This window comes from Nerophis ophidion, linkage group LG02 (assembly GCF_033978795.1).
Source record: "Nerophis ophidion isolate RoL-2023_Sa linkage group LG02, RoL_Noph_v1.0, whole genome shotgun sequence".
NCBI classification, from domain to species: domain Eukaryota; kingdom Metazoa; phylum Chordata; class Actinopteri; order Syngnathiformes; family Syngnathidae; genus Nerophis; species Nerophis ophidion.
Window position 1 is genome coordinate 32,185,953 of NC_084612.1, and position 18,323 is coordinate 32,204,275.

At 39.7% G+C, this 18,323-nt stretch overlaps 1 protein-coding gene and 1 long non-coding RNA gene across 2 annotated transcripts in view; one reads left to right on the forward strand and one right to left on the reverse strand.

Moving 5' to 3' along the window:
* The first annotated feature begins 1,845 nt into the window (after positions 1-1,845).
* Positions 1,846-14,893, forward strand: LOC133539711 (uncharacterized). The gene is made up of 3 exons (XR_009803477.1): positions 1,846-2,436; positions 13,400-13,516; positions 13,589-14,893. It is a non-coding gene; the product is annotated as an uncharacterized LOC133539711 (long non-coding RNA).
* The window catches only part of LOC133539682 (DNA-binding protein RFX7-like), a 48,493-nt gene continuing 32,621 nt past the window's right edge, over positions 2,452-18,323 (reverse strand). Inside the window, exons 8-9 of the mRNA XM_061881775.1 lie at positions 13,392-13,678; positions 2,452-7,415 (exon numbers count right to left, since the gene is read on the reverse strand). Of these exons, the coding sequence (XP_061737759.1) occupies positions 4,356-7,415; positions 13,392-13,678 (3,347 nt within the window). The 3' untranslated portion in view covers positions 2,452-4,355. The remainder of the gene's footprint in view (positions 7,416-13,391; positions 13,679-18,323) is intronic.

The following is an 18,323-nucleotide window of genomic DNA, read 5'->3' on the forward strand; positions in this document are numbered from 1 at the left end:
AAAATTGTGGTGTTGGTGAAAAAATGTAATCACACATCCCGACACATCTAATGTAATAGCTGTATCAAAAACTGCCTATACAGGGGTAATAAAGCTCAATCTTGTTTGTACCCTGTCAGAGATATTTATATTTAATTGTATGGTTCATTTAATGCGTAACTGCTTTTCAACATTAACAAAATTATGTGAAGCTAATGTATAGGAAAACGTAAAACTTTTTTCTCTACTTGACTTCCTGCAGCAAACTGAATAGAACATATCCATTATTCATCTACAAGTTACACCTCATTTGTCTAGTATTGTCTCAATGGTCAGCCCCAATAATTGTGATGAGCTATTTAAAAGGTATGTTTGTCCAATTAATTTGACATGGGTAGCAAGGTGGTCCTTCATTGTACACTTCGTGCATAAAATTACAGGAAGGGAAAAGGATGAAAAAAATAAAATAAAGCCTCAAATCTTCCAGTACAACATTTGTGAGGTTACTTATGTTGGACCTGAGAAAGGGGGCAATAGGCTTACCATCTCTGTTAATGTATTTTATACGGTTGAAGTCAGGTCTCTCATGTTCTTCCTCACACACCTCATCCAAACATTGCTTTATTGGCTGTGCTTTGTGCACTGGGAATAAAAAAACATATAGGTTCCACATGAATGTCCAAATCGCTAACTGACCGAAGAAAAAGAGGATTTCGACACGACTAATGCCTGTAGGGTATTTTTACAGGAAATCTAATCTGGTATCCAATCAGATCTAATAAAATGTCTCTTTTGGGCCTGATTTGTACACTACATCCAAATATTGTTCACAGTGCTCCATATTTTGTTATCTTACAGCCTTATTCCAAAATGAAAGAAATCCATTTGTGTCCTCAACATTCTACACAAAATACCCCATGACTATGTGAAAAGCTTTTAGTTTTACAAATGTATTAAAAAATAAAACAAACATGTACATAAGTATTTACAACCTTTGCTCAATAGTTTGTTTCTGCACCTGGGGCAGCAATTACAGCCTTAGGTCTTTTTGAATACCATGCCACACGCTTGGCACACCTATCTTTTGACAGTTTCGCCAATTCTTCTTTGCAGCACCTCTCAAGCTCCAACAGGTTTGATGGGTAGCGTTGTTTTTCATCCAAGATGTCTCTGTACATTGCTGCATTCATCTTAGTCATGTCAGGTACAGTAGGTGACCAATAACCCAATAACCAAAAAGGGACGGCGTGGCGCAGTGGATGAGTGGCCGTGCGCAACCTGGGGGTCCCTGGTTCAATCCCCACCTAGTACCAACCTCGTCACATCCGTTGTGTTCTGGGCAAGACACTTCACCCTTGCTCCTGATGGGTGCTGGTTAGCGCCTTGCATGGCAGCTCCCTCTATCAGTGTGTGAATGTGTGTGTGAAAGCGTTTTGAGTACCTTGAAGGTAGAAAAGCGCTATACAAGTACAACCCATTTATCATTTATTTATTTGATAACCCGATGGTCACTGTGTCAGAACTACTACACTGACAGAACCTTCCTGAAGGACAACCCTCTCTGCAGCAATCCACCACTCAGGGCCTGTATGGTATAGTGGCCAGACAGAAGCCATTTCTTAGTAAAAAGTTTTGCCAAAATGCACTTGAAAGACTCTCTGACCACGAGAAACACAATTCTCTGGTCTAATCAGAAAAAGATTGAACTCTTTGGCGTGAATGCTAAGCGTCATGTTTGGAGGAAATCAGGCAACCAACTTTTCATCCAACCTGATGGAGCTTGAGAGGTGCTGCATAAAGGAATGGACGAAACAGCCCAATGATAGGTGTGCCAAGTGGCATTGTATTCAAAAAAGACTTGAGGTTGCAATTGCTGCCAAATGTGCATCAACAAAGTATAGAGCAAATTATGTGAATGGTTATGTACTTTTTATTGTTAATACATTTGCAAAATTTCCAAAAATACGATTTTCCACATTGTCATTATGGGCTATTATGTGTAGAATTTTGAGGACAAAAACACATGTATTCCATTAATATAACACATTGTGGAAAAAGTGACGCACTATAAATTTTTTCCCGAATGCACTGTACCTCAGTTTTCCTACAGACAGACCTAGGCTACTGCAATGTGCCAATGCAGTCCAGAAGATCTGGCAGAACCTACCCCATCAGTTGTGGCCTGTTCCCGATACTGTCAGAATAAGTTTTCCTACGCCCCTCCCCCTTTCATAGGATTTGTTTTTTGATGAAAACATTCCCAAAGTAAGTTTTAAGTGCCAGTACTGTAATATATAGGTTAACAAACATTTAATTATACATGAAACTCTTAGTGAACTACTTCCTCCCTCTCGGTTTATTGCTGTTTACTGATACAGTTTTGTGGCTGTGAATACATGGTTGCCCTTTCCTATCAGCTCCAGACTATTCACCCCTTCATACCAGGACACACAAAAGGTAAGGAGTGCAACATTTTGGTGTACTCAATGTTTTATTAACATAAAAAACCCCTGAAAAAAGCAATTTCTTCTTTAAAAAGCACATTAAATATTTTCATGTTCACCCGACACAGCAACATAATACCTACAGTGCAGGGCACTTATACAGTTCTGAACCACCTAAAAGAGGAGCGGTAAAGTCTCAATAGTATAATAAATATCAGTGCAAACCAAATTAAATATTCTTAGAGACACTAAAGTTTAATCAAACAAAAGAGAGAACATATAGGAACTAAAGGCTATCAATAATGATACTCTAAATGGGGGTTAAAAATACAATATGCTATTACAAAAGTTTAAAGAACTCTACTGCATGATACTACCAAGTTATCCTGACATACAGCAACAGCATAGTATAAAAAAAATCCAAATAGTACAATACACTTGATGCTAATATGCTGTAGTACTTTGCGTGATCTTTGAAACCAATAATACAGTGAAAGACTATGTTTTTGTAAGTTAACATTTTCTGTACAGACGAAGAAAGCAAATCATGAGCAAGCAGTACAACACAGACACTTCAAACTGTACAATAAAAATAAAGTGACCAACATGACAAACACGCCTAATCTATGACGAACATGGAGATATCATAAATAAAATAGTAAATTAACATCTGTTCATTTCAAATTCTTGTTTTCCTGGTTTAACAGTGCTAATATGTTTTCCCCCAAAGTTTTATTTATACAACTCGCCAATATGCCCACCATTCAATACAGGAGATTTTAGTGCAAGTATACATTTTTTAAATAATCTTTGGTATGGACAAGGCCTTCTTTTTATATTATTTTTTCTTTGAAGAGGAAAATCACAGTGCATTTTTGTAGAAGCACACAATTTTACAGATTGTCTGTGCCGTATAATTAACACACATAGAAATCACATTGGTTTTATCATATCTATTTAGCTGCATATTTTGCTATTAAGTTTGCACAGAGGTTACACATTTTAAGAACATGTTTAAATATGGCTACATTTGTGGCTAAAAATCTTTACTTACATATATTTTTTGAAAGTGCATTAGGGCTTCCATTTGACACTGATTTGTGTGTATGGCCTGTTTAACATCTGCCTTCTCTTTGGAGTTAAGGAAGTTCCATTTAATGTTATGAATGAAATTATATTTATTAGATAATGAACAGGATAACATATGGTTAATATATGTATGTGTAAGTCAACCTTTAGGTAAAATAATGAACCATTGCATCCATTTTATGTTTCTGATTAGTAGATATGTTGCATATACTCCACCAGGACAAACCATTTGTAAAATTTCAGCTTTATGTGAAATTGTGTAAAGAGAATAATATACATCATGCTAAACCCATCTATATGCATAGTAATGATTATTTATCGTGTATTCTGTACAAAGTGCTCCAATTTCCCCGTGCCACTCTTCAGCTCTCTTTAATTTGCATCACTTTCGAGCTGATGTAGGGATTTCAAATTAAAACCATTATGACATATTATTATTACTTCACTGGCAAGCACCTGTTTTAACCTGACTGTGTAATGCTTTTCATCAATGCGGTTAGGACACAGAACTCTGCAGTATCCACAAATTTAAAAATGTGTTTAAATAATTTTCAAACAATATACAAAAAATACAAAACCTTTTTGATTAAATTGCTGATTTTTTTTTTGTAGAAAAACAATCCAAAAACATTAAAAATTAAATGCTTTTACACCAACATCACCTGGTGATGTTGTCTGATAAGAGAAATGCCCAGCATTTGGATCAGTGTTGCAGCATCATTTTAGCTCAGGTCGGCACTTAAACTGGACAAAGGTCACTGTGTCCAGAGTTGCATTAAAAATTCAGAGGTATCACACACTACAAATGACATGTTCAACATGATTTAAAAAAAGGCTTTACTCTCAACTCATCAACCCGACAGTTGGCTGATCTTTGCTCTCAAACCACTCCAGTCCACTTGAATGTGTGGTCTCGCTGGTAATTTGCTGAAACAGCGGCTCGTTGGCCAACTCCTCTGGAGCAGCACTTTGATATTGCCCTTGATGATGATTTGGGTCAAACAGAAGGTTTGCATCCAGTGTATTAAGGTCATTGATGCTACCGGGGAGATCCGATCTCATTCTAAATTCACATGGGAAGTTTCCCTCCCCTGTCCCAAGCTCCGACACCTGTTGCACCATCTGATTACTATGGCTGCTATCTGGTTGCATGTCCTTAAAGGTGCCACTAAAATTCACTAGATGTCGCTGTGAGCTCAAAGTTTGCACCATCGACTGACCCTGCTGTTGATGCTGCTCCACTAAGGCTGATTGTGCGAGGCTGTCACTGGCAGATAGAATCATTTGTTCATTATTGGCATTTTCAATGTGGTGATTTGGGTGTAACGAAGGGCATGTGCTGGTGTAGTCCAATTGGATCATGTTCTCAGACTCGAGGATCCGAGTGAGATTCATTCGAGCTGTATAATTAGGACAATTGTTAAGGCCCAAACCTCGTATAGTGTCATGGTCCCCATCTAGCTTGCTCAGAAGAACATCTGTGATATTTTTGCTGTTGCATTGCTGAACCTCCGTCTGCATCATGATGTTGAGGGGCACAGAGCGACTCCTCTGAGCCACGCTGCTCACATTACACTGGTTGTTGGCTAAGATGTTTAATACTTCGGGTGTCACCGGAGAGTTAAACGGAGAGACACACTGCTGGTGTATGGGAAGGCCACTGGTTCCTGTGTAACCGACAAAGTTTCTCTGATGTATTGCGGGGCTAACACTGCGACATCGAAAAGATCCACTCGTGAGGAGAAGGTTGGTGGCTTTGTTATCTAAAGGAGCAGGCACGGCAAAACCTTCCTGCTTGTTAGCCATGCTGGCTACCTGCTGCTGCACAGGGGAAATGGGAGTCAACCGGCCAAAGCGGCTGTCCTGGTGCCTTGCATGAGGCACGGCAAAGGCATGAGGCTTTTGAAAGTGGTCATCTATGAGGCCCTGATAGCTGGGCATGATCCCTAAATTACTGTTAGATTTGTTTAAGCTCCCGCTGTTGCTGTTGTAGCTATCATTCATCCAGTCCAGCTTGGTCTTATCCGGGTGGGTGGCCATCGGCCTCTGCATGGGTTTAACGGGGCTGTTGGAGACAGTGCTGCCGTCATGGAAACCAGTGATGCTAGAGTTGATGGGTGTAAATGCAAACTGATTCCTGCACTCCACAGGGCTGGGAGGCACAGTGCTGCTGCAGTTGGAGAGCGGAGTGCCGACTGGAGTATGTCGACTGCTTCCTAGGGCGCTGTCAACTGGTGTTATGGGAGTGATACGCGAGCATGGGCTCTCTCTAGTAAGGCCTTGGATTCCTCCAGTAAATTCTGATGTGGGAGTGGGAGTGGGTGTTGGTGTTTGAACTAGATTGTTGACGCCGCTGCTGTTTGCAGCGTGGTAAAACGTGTTTATTGTCAGATTATTGGACATCATGTTCTCTTGCATCACAGTCTGCCGGCCTTGTAGTGTGACACTGTTTCTAAACTCTTGTAGATTATTAAGTTTCATCTGCTCTTCCATCTGCACCAATTCTTCTACAATGCTGTCTTGAGTTACATCATCATCAAACGGGAAGTATTCTAGATCAGTCTGCATTGGGAGCTGATTTGCTGTCGAAGCTTGATCCAAAAAATCTACAGGTCCAGAAACAGGGTTGGCCTGATGGTAGGTCTGTGGTTGGACATGTGCAGTTGAGTTTGACGGATTTTGAATGTCAGGGTTAATAGCTATAGAATGCACGTCAGACATCAGGTGCTCCTGTGGTTGCTGCATTAATGGGTGACTGACAGAAGTGTGAGTTTCCATAACATTGGAAATGTGTTCCCTCTGCAATGAGCTCTGTGTTTTGGCATCAGTGAATAAGCCACTGGCTCTGAAAGATGCATTGCCAAGTTTATGGACCTGACTGTGCATATGAGAGGTCATATTCACCTCCATCTCCCGGGTGACTGGTGCACTCTCAGGTCGAGTTGGAGCCCCTGAGCGGGGGACGTTTCCACTCCCATATCGAAAGCTTGCAGTGCCCTCCCCTGGATGATGGGGCAAAAAAACCCTCTTGACCGGAGAGAGGATGGGGCTGAGGCCTGAGCGCTTCCGGAAGCCCTTTGTTAGACAGCTAACTTCTCCTGAAGAAGGCGCTCTATTCGTGTTTAATGCAGAGATGGCTCTGGTACTTTGACAGGAGGGAGCAAAATTCAGAGTGGTTGTGCCAGATGTGTTGTGATTAATGTTAGAATCAATGGCTGACTCAGTGCTGTTGCTCAAGGGGAGAATTGGGTCAAATGTAGAGCTGGATAGTTCCTCCAGAGCTAGGAAGCCTTTAGTCTGAGGTATAGGTACACTAGCAGCCCTCTGCGCCATTGTTCTATTAGCCCACATTAAACTGCTTGGATTTTGGTTTTGACTATTCTTGTGTATATCCTCAACCTCCATTTCAACATCAATGTTGTGTGTGTCAGCCTGGCCAGGTCTCGTTGCTGGGGCCAGAATAGGGAGCGCAGAGATACTTGTGTTTTGTTGTGAGCCCTGGATGTCCTCTGACACGGAAGTGATGTTGATGCCTGCAGATGAGGGCCTCAAAGTGGTGTTTGTGAGGGAGGTGGTGGTATTTGGTGCCAGTGATATAGCCGTCATCTTGACCAGACTGACAGGCGTGACATGACATGTGGTCATCACCGTTTTGTTGGGGTTGTTGGCAATGATCATAGTAGAGGGCGAGCACAAAGCAATAGCAGTGGTGGTTGCAGGCTTGGGCAGGATTTGAGGATAGCGCTGGCGAGCCAAGCGTTCCCCCACTGGACTTTGGAGGGGCTTGATGGGTTGTTTTTGTGGCTGGACTGACTGGGTCACCACTTGGAAGTTTATAGGAAGCACTTTGCTCTCCCCAGCTCCCACTGGACTGGGAGACATAAGCTGGCTGCTTTGCTGTGCCTGTATAGGAGGCAAAATGATGAAAAAAAATCAAGGACACTTTAACTCTAATTAATTTAAATGTTTGAATGACAATTCTCCAGAATTAATCTAAGTACTGTATGTGCACCTTAAAATATAAATGTTACACATGCAACAGCTCCAATCGTTCATAAGCTGAACTCAAAGATCTGTAACTTTTTGTATGTACAAAGGTCCTGATCTACTCAAGGTTTGCGTGTGCAAACTGGTTACCGCAAACAGAGCTGATCTCCAAATGAAACAAACAGGAGTGAGTCTGTCGAATGAGCAAACTAGAGAGCACAATTTATTTACTGTGTCTGTATTCATTAATATGCAAAATATATGCAAATGATCAGAATACCCACAATACTAGGAGGAAAAAATAAAATTATAATCATTCAGCACGTGCAATATGATTTATTAAGACTAAAACTGTTGTGCGGGTCCTATTTTGGGTCTTTATTTAGCACGACTGAAAAGTATGTGTATACTGACACAGTTACACACGCGGCTGTGAGAAATGAGGCAATTGCACTGCAAAACAGCTAGACAAGGAATCCTTTGTCCTACCGATGCATGTCCACATATTTGGACTGTCAGAAATAAAACATGATAGACATATCTATGCAGCAATATAATTTTATAGCTGCTGGATGATATAAACAAACTCAATTGATGAAAACAAACTCAAATGATGTCTGCTGGTGTTTTGTTGGTGTTTGTTTTTTCATTTTTTAAATATATTATTATAAATGGTGTTTGTTCATGTTGATAATATATTGTTATAATATATCTCTTATATGAAAAAAACAAAAACGTCTAGCGATATGCATTTTCCCGCATTTGGATCATTCCAGACACACGGATGCGCTGAGGTGTTGTGTTGGTCCATTGCCTCTCTGGCAGCGCGCCGTCAGTGTGTTTAAGATAGTTTCTGTTGTCTAAATTGCAATTCCACATTTCAAAAATATTGTTGCAGAATGTAGATGTGTGCTGCTTGTTAAACAGCTCAAAACCAAATACATTGGAGATCATAACAATATACGGAGGGAAATGAGTGCTACATAAGTTCACATAATGTTGGTAGTACACGCAAAAATCAAATTTAAATAGGACGGTGTGCACCGTGTTATCAATTGTACATGCAGTCTTAATAAATCACATGCAACATGCCCACCTATTAGTACATGCAATTTTATAGGTTGTACACACAGTTTAGCATGTGTTATTTGCATATTCGTAGATCAGTCCTTGAGTGTCTATTTTTGTCAGATATTGTTCACAAATGTATTTGAATTTGTATTACTGAGAAATTCTCTTTTACGGGATAATCCATTCACATCATGTGTTTCATATCAAGCTGCTGATTAGACGGCATGGCTATTGCACGGATGTGCCTTACGGCTTGCATTATTAAAAGTGTCTAATGTTTCACTGTTGGTTGATATGAATCTATAAAATCTCAGCTGTTCTTGACTGTTTTGTGACTGTCTGACATGATATCACAGTGTCTCTAGAAATTTGAATTGAATTAACATTTAAAATAGTTTTACAATATGGGGACATTCAATTTTAATTATCTTTAAAGCCAAACAGGATATAAAAGTACACATTGTTGTAGGGAATCAGATAATTTTGGATTCATATATATTGTTTTGATTTCTCAAACTTCAGCCTTTAACCAATACATCAAACATGTAATGTTTTTTTCTTAATTTTGACCCTTTTGATGACACACTGTCTCAGGTTTAAATTACTAAAATAACTTATGTTATGCAGATTTATACTATTCGAAAAGTGTGACATAATTTGATCAAAAGGCCTTCAACAGGGGAAAAAGATTTTCATAAGCTGTAATGCTCAGTGGCTTTGTGGCTGAGTCAAACCAAAGACTATAAACATGGGACCCATTACCTCCCTGCTTGGCACTCCGCATCAAGGGTTGGAATTGGGGGTTGAATCACCAATCACCAAAATAATTCCCGAGCGTGGCCACCGTTGCTGCTCACTGCTCCCATCCCCTTCCCCTCCCAAGGGGTGGAACAAGGGAATGGGTCAAATACAGAGGTTAATTTCACCACACTTAGTGTGTGTGTGTGGTACTTTAATAACCATCATAATTATATCAAAGTAACTCTTGAAATATCTTAAGTTGCATGTTATGAGCCTATGTCATATATTTGTTTCACCTTGTAAATGTAATTGCTGGTATAAACAAACCTTTGCATGATATTCACATTGGTTTTAGTTTTACCTGTAAATGTCCGGTTTGGCTTTGAGGTATTGTCAAATTGGTGTATTGTACACCAGTGGAATATTTGGACACTGAAATTTTAATATTTAACATGGAAAAAACCTTCTTATGGAAAAATCATGTATAATGGAATAAGCAACCATAATATGGCCAAAATACAGCAAAAATAAGTGAAAGGACAAAAAAATTCAGCCTTCGTTCCCTGAGCATTAAAATATATTGATATTACCACTATATCGGTTTCTGTCTAAATTGAATAATAGTTTGACCAAAAAAAGTCAAATCAATCCATATAGATAAAAAACTTAACAGAAAGAAAATAATTTAAAAAAATACTAAAAATCAGGAGCAATCATGTTAGAAAATGTGATGTTATATTTATACATACACTGTATAACACAGTATATTGATAGTATTACACATTTTTAGGGGATGATTTGAGAAAGTATATTTCTAAGCAGTCATTTAATTTACAATACATTTTTATTTCCAGATAAAATAATAGTCTAGTTTAAAAATGTTGGGTTTATCATTTTATTGAATAAATGTTTAATTGTCTGTAACCTAATAACCATACTTGCCAACCCTCCCAGATTTTCCGGGAGACTCCCGAAATTCAGCGCCTCTCCCGAAAACCTCCCGGGACAAATTTTCTCCCGAAAATCTCTCGAAATACAGGCGGAGCTTGAGGCCACGCCCCCTCCAGCTCGATGCGGACCTGAGTGACGTGTCGAACACCTGTTTTCACGTTCGCTTTCCCATAATATAAACAGTGGGCCTGCCCAATGACGTTATAACTGTAGAATGATCGGGGGCGAGTTATTGATTTCTTGTGTGGGTTTATTGTTAGGTAGTTTTATTAATGCACTCCCAGCGCGGTAACAACACACAACAACACGTTTTCGTCTACCGTAAAGCAGTTTGTCTGCCGTAAACAGCAACGTTGTGACACTCTTAAACAGGACAATACTGCCATCTACTGTACATGCATATGTGACAATAACATCTACGGCTTTTAGCGAGTGCAGAAGAACGTGGAAGATACAGCCATGGCGACGCCGACGACGAGTAAGATGAAGAAATACGCTTGTAAGTTCCAAGCCGCAGCTGCGATTGGACCTGGATAGCCTCCGGGAAGAAGTAGTGGACTACCAATTGCTTGGCAGTGAAGATCTTCCTCAGGAAGCAAAGATTGACCGGTTTTGGGCCATGCTAGGGAGAGATGGAAGATTCCAGACTCTCGTGCATTTGATGAAAGCACTTTTGTGCGTGCCACACAGCAATGCATCATCAGAGAGGGTGTTCAGCATGGTTAGAAAAAGTGACAGAGAATAGAACAAGGATGGACAATTCAACCCTTAACTAAAGATGAGTGTTATTTGTGTGTATATGTGTAAATAAATGAACACTGAAATTCAAGTTTTTATGTGTATATATATATATATATATATATATATATATATATATATATATATATATATATATATGTATATATATATACAGTCAAGAAAATAAGTATTTGAACACCCTGCTATTTTGCAAGTTCTCCCACTTAAAAATCATGGAGGGGTCTGAAATTTTCACAGTAGGTGCAAAGATGTGTTATTTGTGTGTATATGTGTAAATAAATGAACACTGAAATTCAAGTTTTTATGTGTATATATATATATATATATATATATATATATATATATATATACACAGTCAAGAAAATAAGTATTTGAACACCCTGCTATTTTGCAAGTTCTCCCACTTAAAAATCATGGAGGGGTCTGAAATTTTCACAGTAGGTGCATGTCCACTGTATGAGAGATAACCTAAAAAAATCCAGAAATCACAATCTATGATTTTTTAACAATTTATTTGTGTGATACTGCTGAAAATAAGTATTTGAACACCTGTCTATCAGCTAGAATTCTGACCCTCAAATACCTGTTAGTCCGCCTTTAAATGTCCTCCTCCACTCCACTGTATTATCCTGAATCAGATGCACCTGTGTGAGGTCGTTAGCTGCATAAAGACACCTGTCCACCTCATACAATCAGTAAGACCCAAACATTCAGCACGGCTTAGAGCAAAGAGCTGTCCAAAGACACCAGAGACAAAATTGTACAACTCCGCAAGGATGGAAAGGGCTCTGGAGAAATTGCTAAGCAGCTTGTTGGAGCAATCATTAGAAAATGGAAGAAGCTAAACATGACAGTCAATCTCAATGGGAGTGGAGCCCCATGCAAGATATCACCTGGTGGAGTCTCAGTGATGCTAAGAATGGACAGGAATCAGCCCAGGACTACACCGCAGGACTTGGTCAATGACCTGAAAAGAGCTGGGATCAGTGTTTCCATGGTCACTGTTGGTAATACACTAAGACGTCATGGTTTGAAATCATGCATGGCACGGAAGGTTCCCCTGCTTAAACCAGCACATGTTAAGGCCCGTTTTAAGTTTGCCAATGACCATTTGGATAATCCAGAGGAGTCATGGGAGAAAGTTTTGTGGACGGATGAGACCAAAACTGACCTTTTGGGTCATAATTCCACTATGCGTATTTGGAGGAAGAAGAATGATGCGTACCATCCCAAGAACACCACACCTACTGTAAAGCATGGGGGTGGTAGCATCATGCTTTGGGGGTGTTTTTCTGCTCATGGGACAGGACGTCTGTACTGTATTAAGGAGAAGATGACTGCAGCCATGCCTTGTGAGATTTTGGCCAAAAACCTCCTTCCCTCAGTCAGATCATTGAAGATGAGTCGTGGCTGGATCTTCCATCATGACAATGACCCAAAGCACACAGACTGGAAACCGAAGAAGTGGCTTCGTAAGAACCTTATCAAGGTTCTGGAGTGGCCTAGCTAGTCTCCAGACCTAAATTCAATTGAAAATCTTTGGAGGGAGCTCAAAGTCTGTGGTACTCAGCAACAGCCCAGAAACCTGACTGATCTAGAGAAGATCTGTGTGGAGGAGTGGGCCAAAATCCCTCCTGCAGTCTGTGCAAACCTGCTAAAGAACTACAGGAAACGTTAGACCTCTGTAATTGCAAACAAAGGCTACTCTACCAAATATTAATGTTTGTGTTCAAATACTTATTTTCAGCTGTATCACACAAATAAATTGTTAAAAAATCATAGATTGTGATTTCTGGACTTTTTAGGTTATCTCTCTTACAGTGGACATGCACCTACCGTGAAAATTTCAAACCCCTCCATGATTTCTAAGTGGGAAAACTTGCAAAATAGCAGGGTGTTCAAATACTTATTTTCTTCACTGTATATATATATATATATATATATATATATATATATATATATATATAATTCACTGAAAGTCAAGTACTATATATATATACATATATATATATATATATATATATATATAAAAAATACTTGACTTGGTGAATTCTAGCTATAAACTCCTCCCCTCCTAACCACGCCTCCGGCCAACCCCGACCACGCTCCACCCCACCCCCACCTCCTGAAATCGGAGGTCTCAAGGTTGGCAAGTATGCTAATTACACACAAAAGTATTGAAGCATTTCAGCAGGAAACTATTTAGCAACCAGATTCATCTTGTTTATTGTCAGTAATTACTTGTATTTATTTTTTTAAATTCATGTTAGGCTGCATAAGTGTTTTATTTTTTTTTCTGGGTAATGTAGGTTGAATAAAAAAAATTTTAAAATAATTTTGGCCTTAAAGTGTTTTCTACTGTTTTCTCACCGTGACAGGTCTCGGGACAGCCGCGACCACAATGCCGATGGTTGGCTGAGGTGAAGTAGAGATTGGACTACCACAAAGCCCATTGCTGTCATCCACTGTCTTGGTTTTACCCTCTATGGGTAATGGTGAGTAGTGCAGCTTTTGTTCTTGTTGCTTCCTCTGGATCTTTCTCTGGAGCTGCTGTTTGGCATCAACAGTTGGAGACGACAGAGTTGCAGTTTGAGGCTGGAAGCAGTGCATGTCGGCGGTGGGGACAAAAGCTGAGCCCGTTTGCAGGGGTTTAACCTCTGAAGGCAAGAAAAACAATATTATGACTATTAATTGTCTGTGATTATCATCATTGAATTCATCCAGGGCATTGAATTAATCACAAGTGGACTGTTCAGGTTGTTTTAAAAGACCTTTCGCTTCTCATCTGAGTGGGCTTATTCAGTTCATGCTCAAGACTAGATAGCACAGTTCTAGTCTGAGAGCACGCTGTGGGATCCAAAACTGAACGTCTTCTAAGACAACCTGAACAGTCCTCTCAATCAAGTCAATATATGACTAGTAACTGTGTTCCATTAGGAATTGCATAAGAAATTGCCATTACAATAATAAATAATATATATGTGTGTAATGATTCGTTTTAACAAGGATTTGATTCTATTCAGAATTTGTGGTTGCCAATATGATTCAGGGACGCTAATATTTTTTGGGAATTATATGATCCGAAAAGATTCAGTGAGTTGAGATCGATTCAGTAGTTTTTTAGCAAAAGATTCCACCAGTGTGACTGTAAAATACATACTAGATACTGCAGGTGAAGTTTTCTATATTCCTGTATATTCTTGTAAGGGAATTAATGAAAGTTACAGTGGTTAAAATAGCCCAAAATAATGTGTACTTTAATGTCTATTGATCATGTCATGTATTACCTTCAGTGCAACCTCATCCGTAAATGTACAGTACATGATACTCAGTAATACATTGCAGTTGTCTTGGCACATAAAATGTCCTTAACTTTATAGTCAAATATTCAAAATTTTCAAAGCAGGCTATCTGTGTTGGCTTTGCGAAAAGGTGCCGTCCAAGGTGTACACTGCCTAGGACAGGGGTCTGCAACCTTTACCACTCAAAAAACCATTTTGACCCGTTTCACAAAATAAAGAAGACAATGGGAGCCGCAACCATTCTCGCCAATATCTGCTGGTGGTCATCCAGACAACAATAATAAGGGCGTGCTATGAAGCCATTGTCTTAGACGCCTTCTACAACATGTATAAAATGCTTGGCAGTCCAGCAAAATGTTGTATGTGGCTTCCGCAGATACACGTACACGACTGCAAGGCATACTGGGTGATACAGTTTACACTGACGGTTGTGATATAAACATCTTTAACACTCTTACTAATTAATATGCACCACACTGTGAACCCACAACAAACAAGAATGACAAACACATTTCAGGAGAACCTCCCCACAGTAACACAACATAAACGCAACACAACAAATACCCAGAATCCTTTGCATCCATGACTATTCCTGACTATATTTCATACCCCGCGCTCCCACCCCGCCCACCTCAAACGACGCACAAGGGGTTTGGTGCTAGTGGGGGTGTATAACATAGTCAGGAATAGTAATGGATGCAAAGGATTATGGGTACTTGTGTTGCGTTTATGTTGTGTTACTGTGAGGATGTTCTCCCGAAATGTGTTCGTCATTCTAATTTACAATATGCCATGTCTTAATATCACAATTTCATAATTAACACTCAACAATAGACACATGTGCACTCATACATATAGACACAATGACATCACAAGGCCTACCGTAATTCTCAAACACAGTGAACGTTCCTAAATTGTGCTCGCATTGTCGCTAACACGAGTGTAGAGCTTGGTGATATGGATAAAAACTCATATACCGATATAGTTCGGCCCAAAAACTAATCCATAAATGGAAATATCCGTTGATGTAACTAATTATTTCCACCAGGCCTTGATTTAAAATGTTCAGGACTGATGGGGATTCCAATACACATAAACAGGTACCAACAAGTAAGGAATGTAGTTTTGCATAATACAGTACAATCCCACCTTAAAGGCTGTTTTGAAAGTAATAACAAAAAAAGCCTTGAAAACAATATTACAAAATATAATCTCCATTCTTCCTTTAAGAAAACATTAGCTATGTTCATTATTCAACTAACAAATTGTTAAATAAGTACATTCGGTAGGTCGTGAGTTCAAATCCCGGCCGAGTCATACCAAAGACTATAAAAATGGACCCATTACCTCCTGCTTGGCACTCAGCATTAAGGGTTGGAATGGGGGTTAAATCACCTTAAATGATTCCCTGGCACAGCACCGCTGCTGCACCACTGCTCCCCTCACCTCCCAGGGGGTGATCAAGGGTGATGGGTCAAATGCCGAGAATAATTTCGCCACATCTGTGTGACAATCATTGGTACTTTTTTTTAAGAAGACCCTCTCGGCGCCGCCATCACACAGAGAAGATATATGACACCAACATAGCCAAACATCAGTTTGTGAGATATTTACATTATTGAAAGTCATATTGTTAGTTTACTTTACTGAGAAACAACATTATTCCAGACTGATATAAAACATGACCACTAGAGGACACTGTTTCCCATTAGGTAAAAGTTGAACGACACTAAAGTGAACATTAATGTTTTACACTTGTTACACTGGATGTTTACATTGTTACTTTAAAGACAGTTACTGTAAGTTATTCATGTTAACATTGTGCATGGAACAGGAAATGTTCCTGCACAATTATTTGCACTAACAAATACTTGTTTGTAGTAATAAATATGAATAAAACATTTTAATATTATGTTAAGTCAGTGCTTCTTAACCTGGGTTCGATCGATCCTTAGGGGTTCGACGGAGGTGTATACACATCTGAATTATCGTGTGAATAAAAACTTCTCCCTATCGGCGTATTATGTATACCCCCGAACAATGTTCCCCCTAATTTTCCATCTGATTTGCAGGTTTTTTGATTGATTGATTGAAACTTTTACTAGCAGATTGCAAAGGAAGAGAATACATTATATGAAACAGTACAGTTTACACAGTACAGTACATATTCCATAAAATTGACCACTAAATGGTAACACCCGAATGAGTTTTTTAACTTGGGTCCACGTTAATCAATTCATGGTAATGTGTGTAAGGTGTGTAATTTGTTGTGAAATTATGCACTGTGTTGGTTTTGTTCTGTGAACAAGGTGATGTTCATGCACGGTTCATTTTGTGCACCAATAAAAAAAGTTTTTCTTGAATTTGAAAAATGAAAACATTTAATTTTTCACTAAAGAAGGGTTCGGTGAATGCACATATGAAACTGGTGGTGTTCGGTACCTCCAACAACAACCACTGTGTTCAGTGTTAAATTACAGTACATGTGTTTATCCTAAACACACAGTTTTTTTTTTTTGTACATATCCTGCAATTATATCGTACCGTGGCCTTGATACTGTGATAATATCGTGCGGTGAGATTTGGTACCGTTACATCCCTAGGATGGGGTTTGACATCATCTTGATGTGGATGCACCTTGCTTGTTTAACTAGGGTGGCTGTTCCTCCTCCCCAAGTCTTGCCGCTGAAGTTGAAGTTTTTCCATCTTATTTTCCAGAGACTGAACATTTGCCAGTAATAACCAGAAGACTTAGCCTTCCTTTGCTAACTACGCACCGTAGTCTATAGTCAGCTCCTCCCCGCCTGTCGCGCTCTCTTTTTTGTCTGTTGCCTCGTCTGCAGTGGTCCAAGAGTCTGGTGAGCATAGCGTGCTAACTCAGAGAAGGACACCAGCGCCGCTGGGTCAAAAAGTCCAATATTGCTGGACTCTATCAGTTGTATTAAAGGCCTACTGAGATGAGATTTTCTTATTTAAACGGGGATAGCAGGTCCATTATATGTGTCATACTTCATCATTTCGCGATAATCCCATATTTTTGCTGAAAGGATTTAGTAGAGAACATCCACGATAAAGTTCGCAACTTTTGGTCGCTAATAAAGCCTTGCCTGCACCGGAAGTAGCAGAAGATATGCGCGTGATATCCCGGGTTGTGGAGCTCCTCACATCCGAATATTGTTTACAATCATGGCCACCAGCAGGGAGAGCGATTCGGACCGAGAAAGCGACGATTTCCCCATTAATTTGAGCGAGGATGAAAGATTTGTGGATGAGGAAAGTGAGAGTGAAGCACTAGAAAAAAAAAACTAAAATGCAGGGCGATTCAGATGTTATTAGACAAATTTACTAGGATAATTCTGAAAAATTCCGAATCTGTTTATTGTTACTAGTGTTTTAGTGACATTATATGGTCGTACCTGTACAACCTGCAGGTCGGCCCCGCACTTTTTTTCAGCACCAGTCGACGGGTGGTGGTGATGCCCATCTCTGCCCTTCGCAAGGGACCCTCTTCGAAACACGATCTTTCGAAATGATCGCTGCATAATACACTGTACTTTGTGTGAGTGGTCTAATCCAACCGTGTTTGCTTGACCGCTCTGTTCCATAGTAAAGCTTCACCGTCATCTTTCGGGAATGTAAACAATGAAACACCGGTTGTGTTTGTGTTGCTAAAGGCGGCCGCAATACACCGCCTCCCACCTACAGCTTTCTTCTTTGACATCTCCATTATTCATTGAACAAATTGCAAAAGATTCAGAAACACAGATATCCGGAATACTGTGGAATTGTGCCATGAAAACGGACGACTTATAGCTGGGAACGGTGCTGGAACAAAATGTCCCCTACAATGCGTGACGTCACGCGCACGCGTCATCATACCGCGACGGTTCAGCAGGATACTTCGGCGCAAAATTTAAAATTGCAGTTTAGAAAAATAACCTGGCCGTATTGGCATGTGTTGCAATGTTAATATTTCATCATTGATATATAAACTATCAGA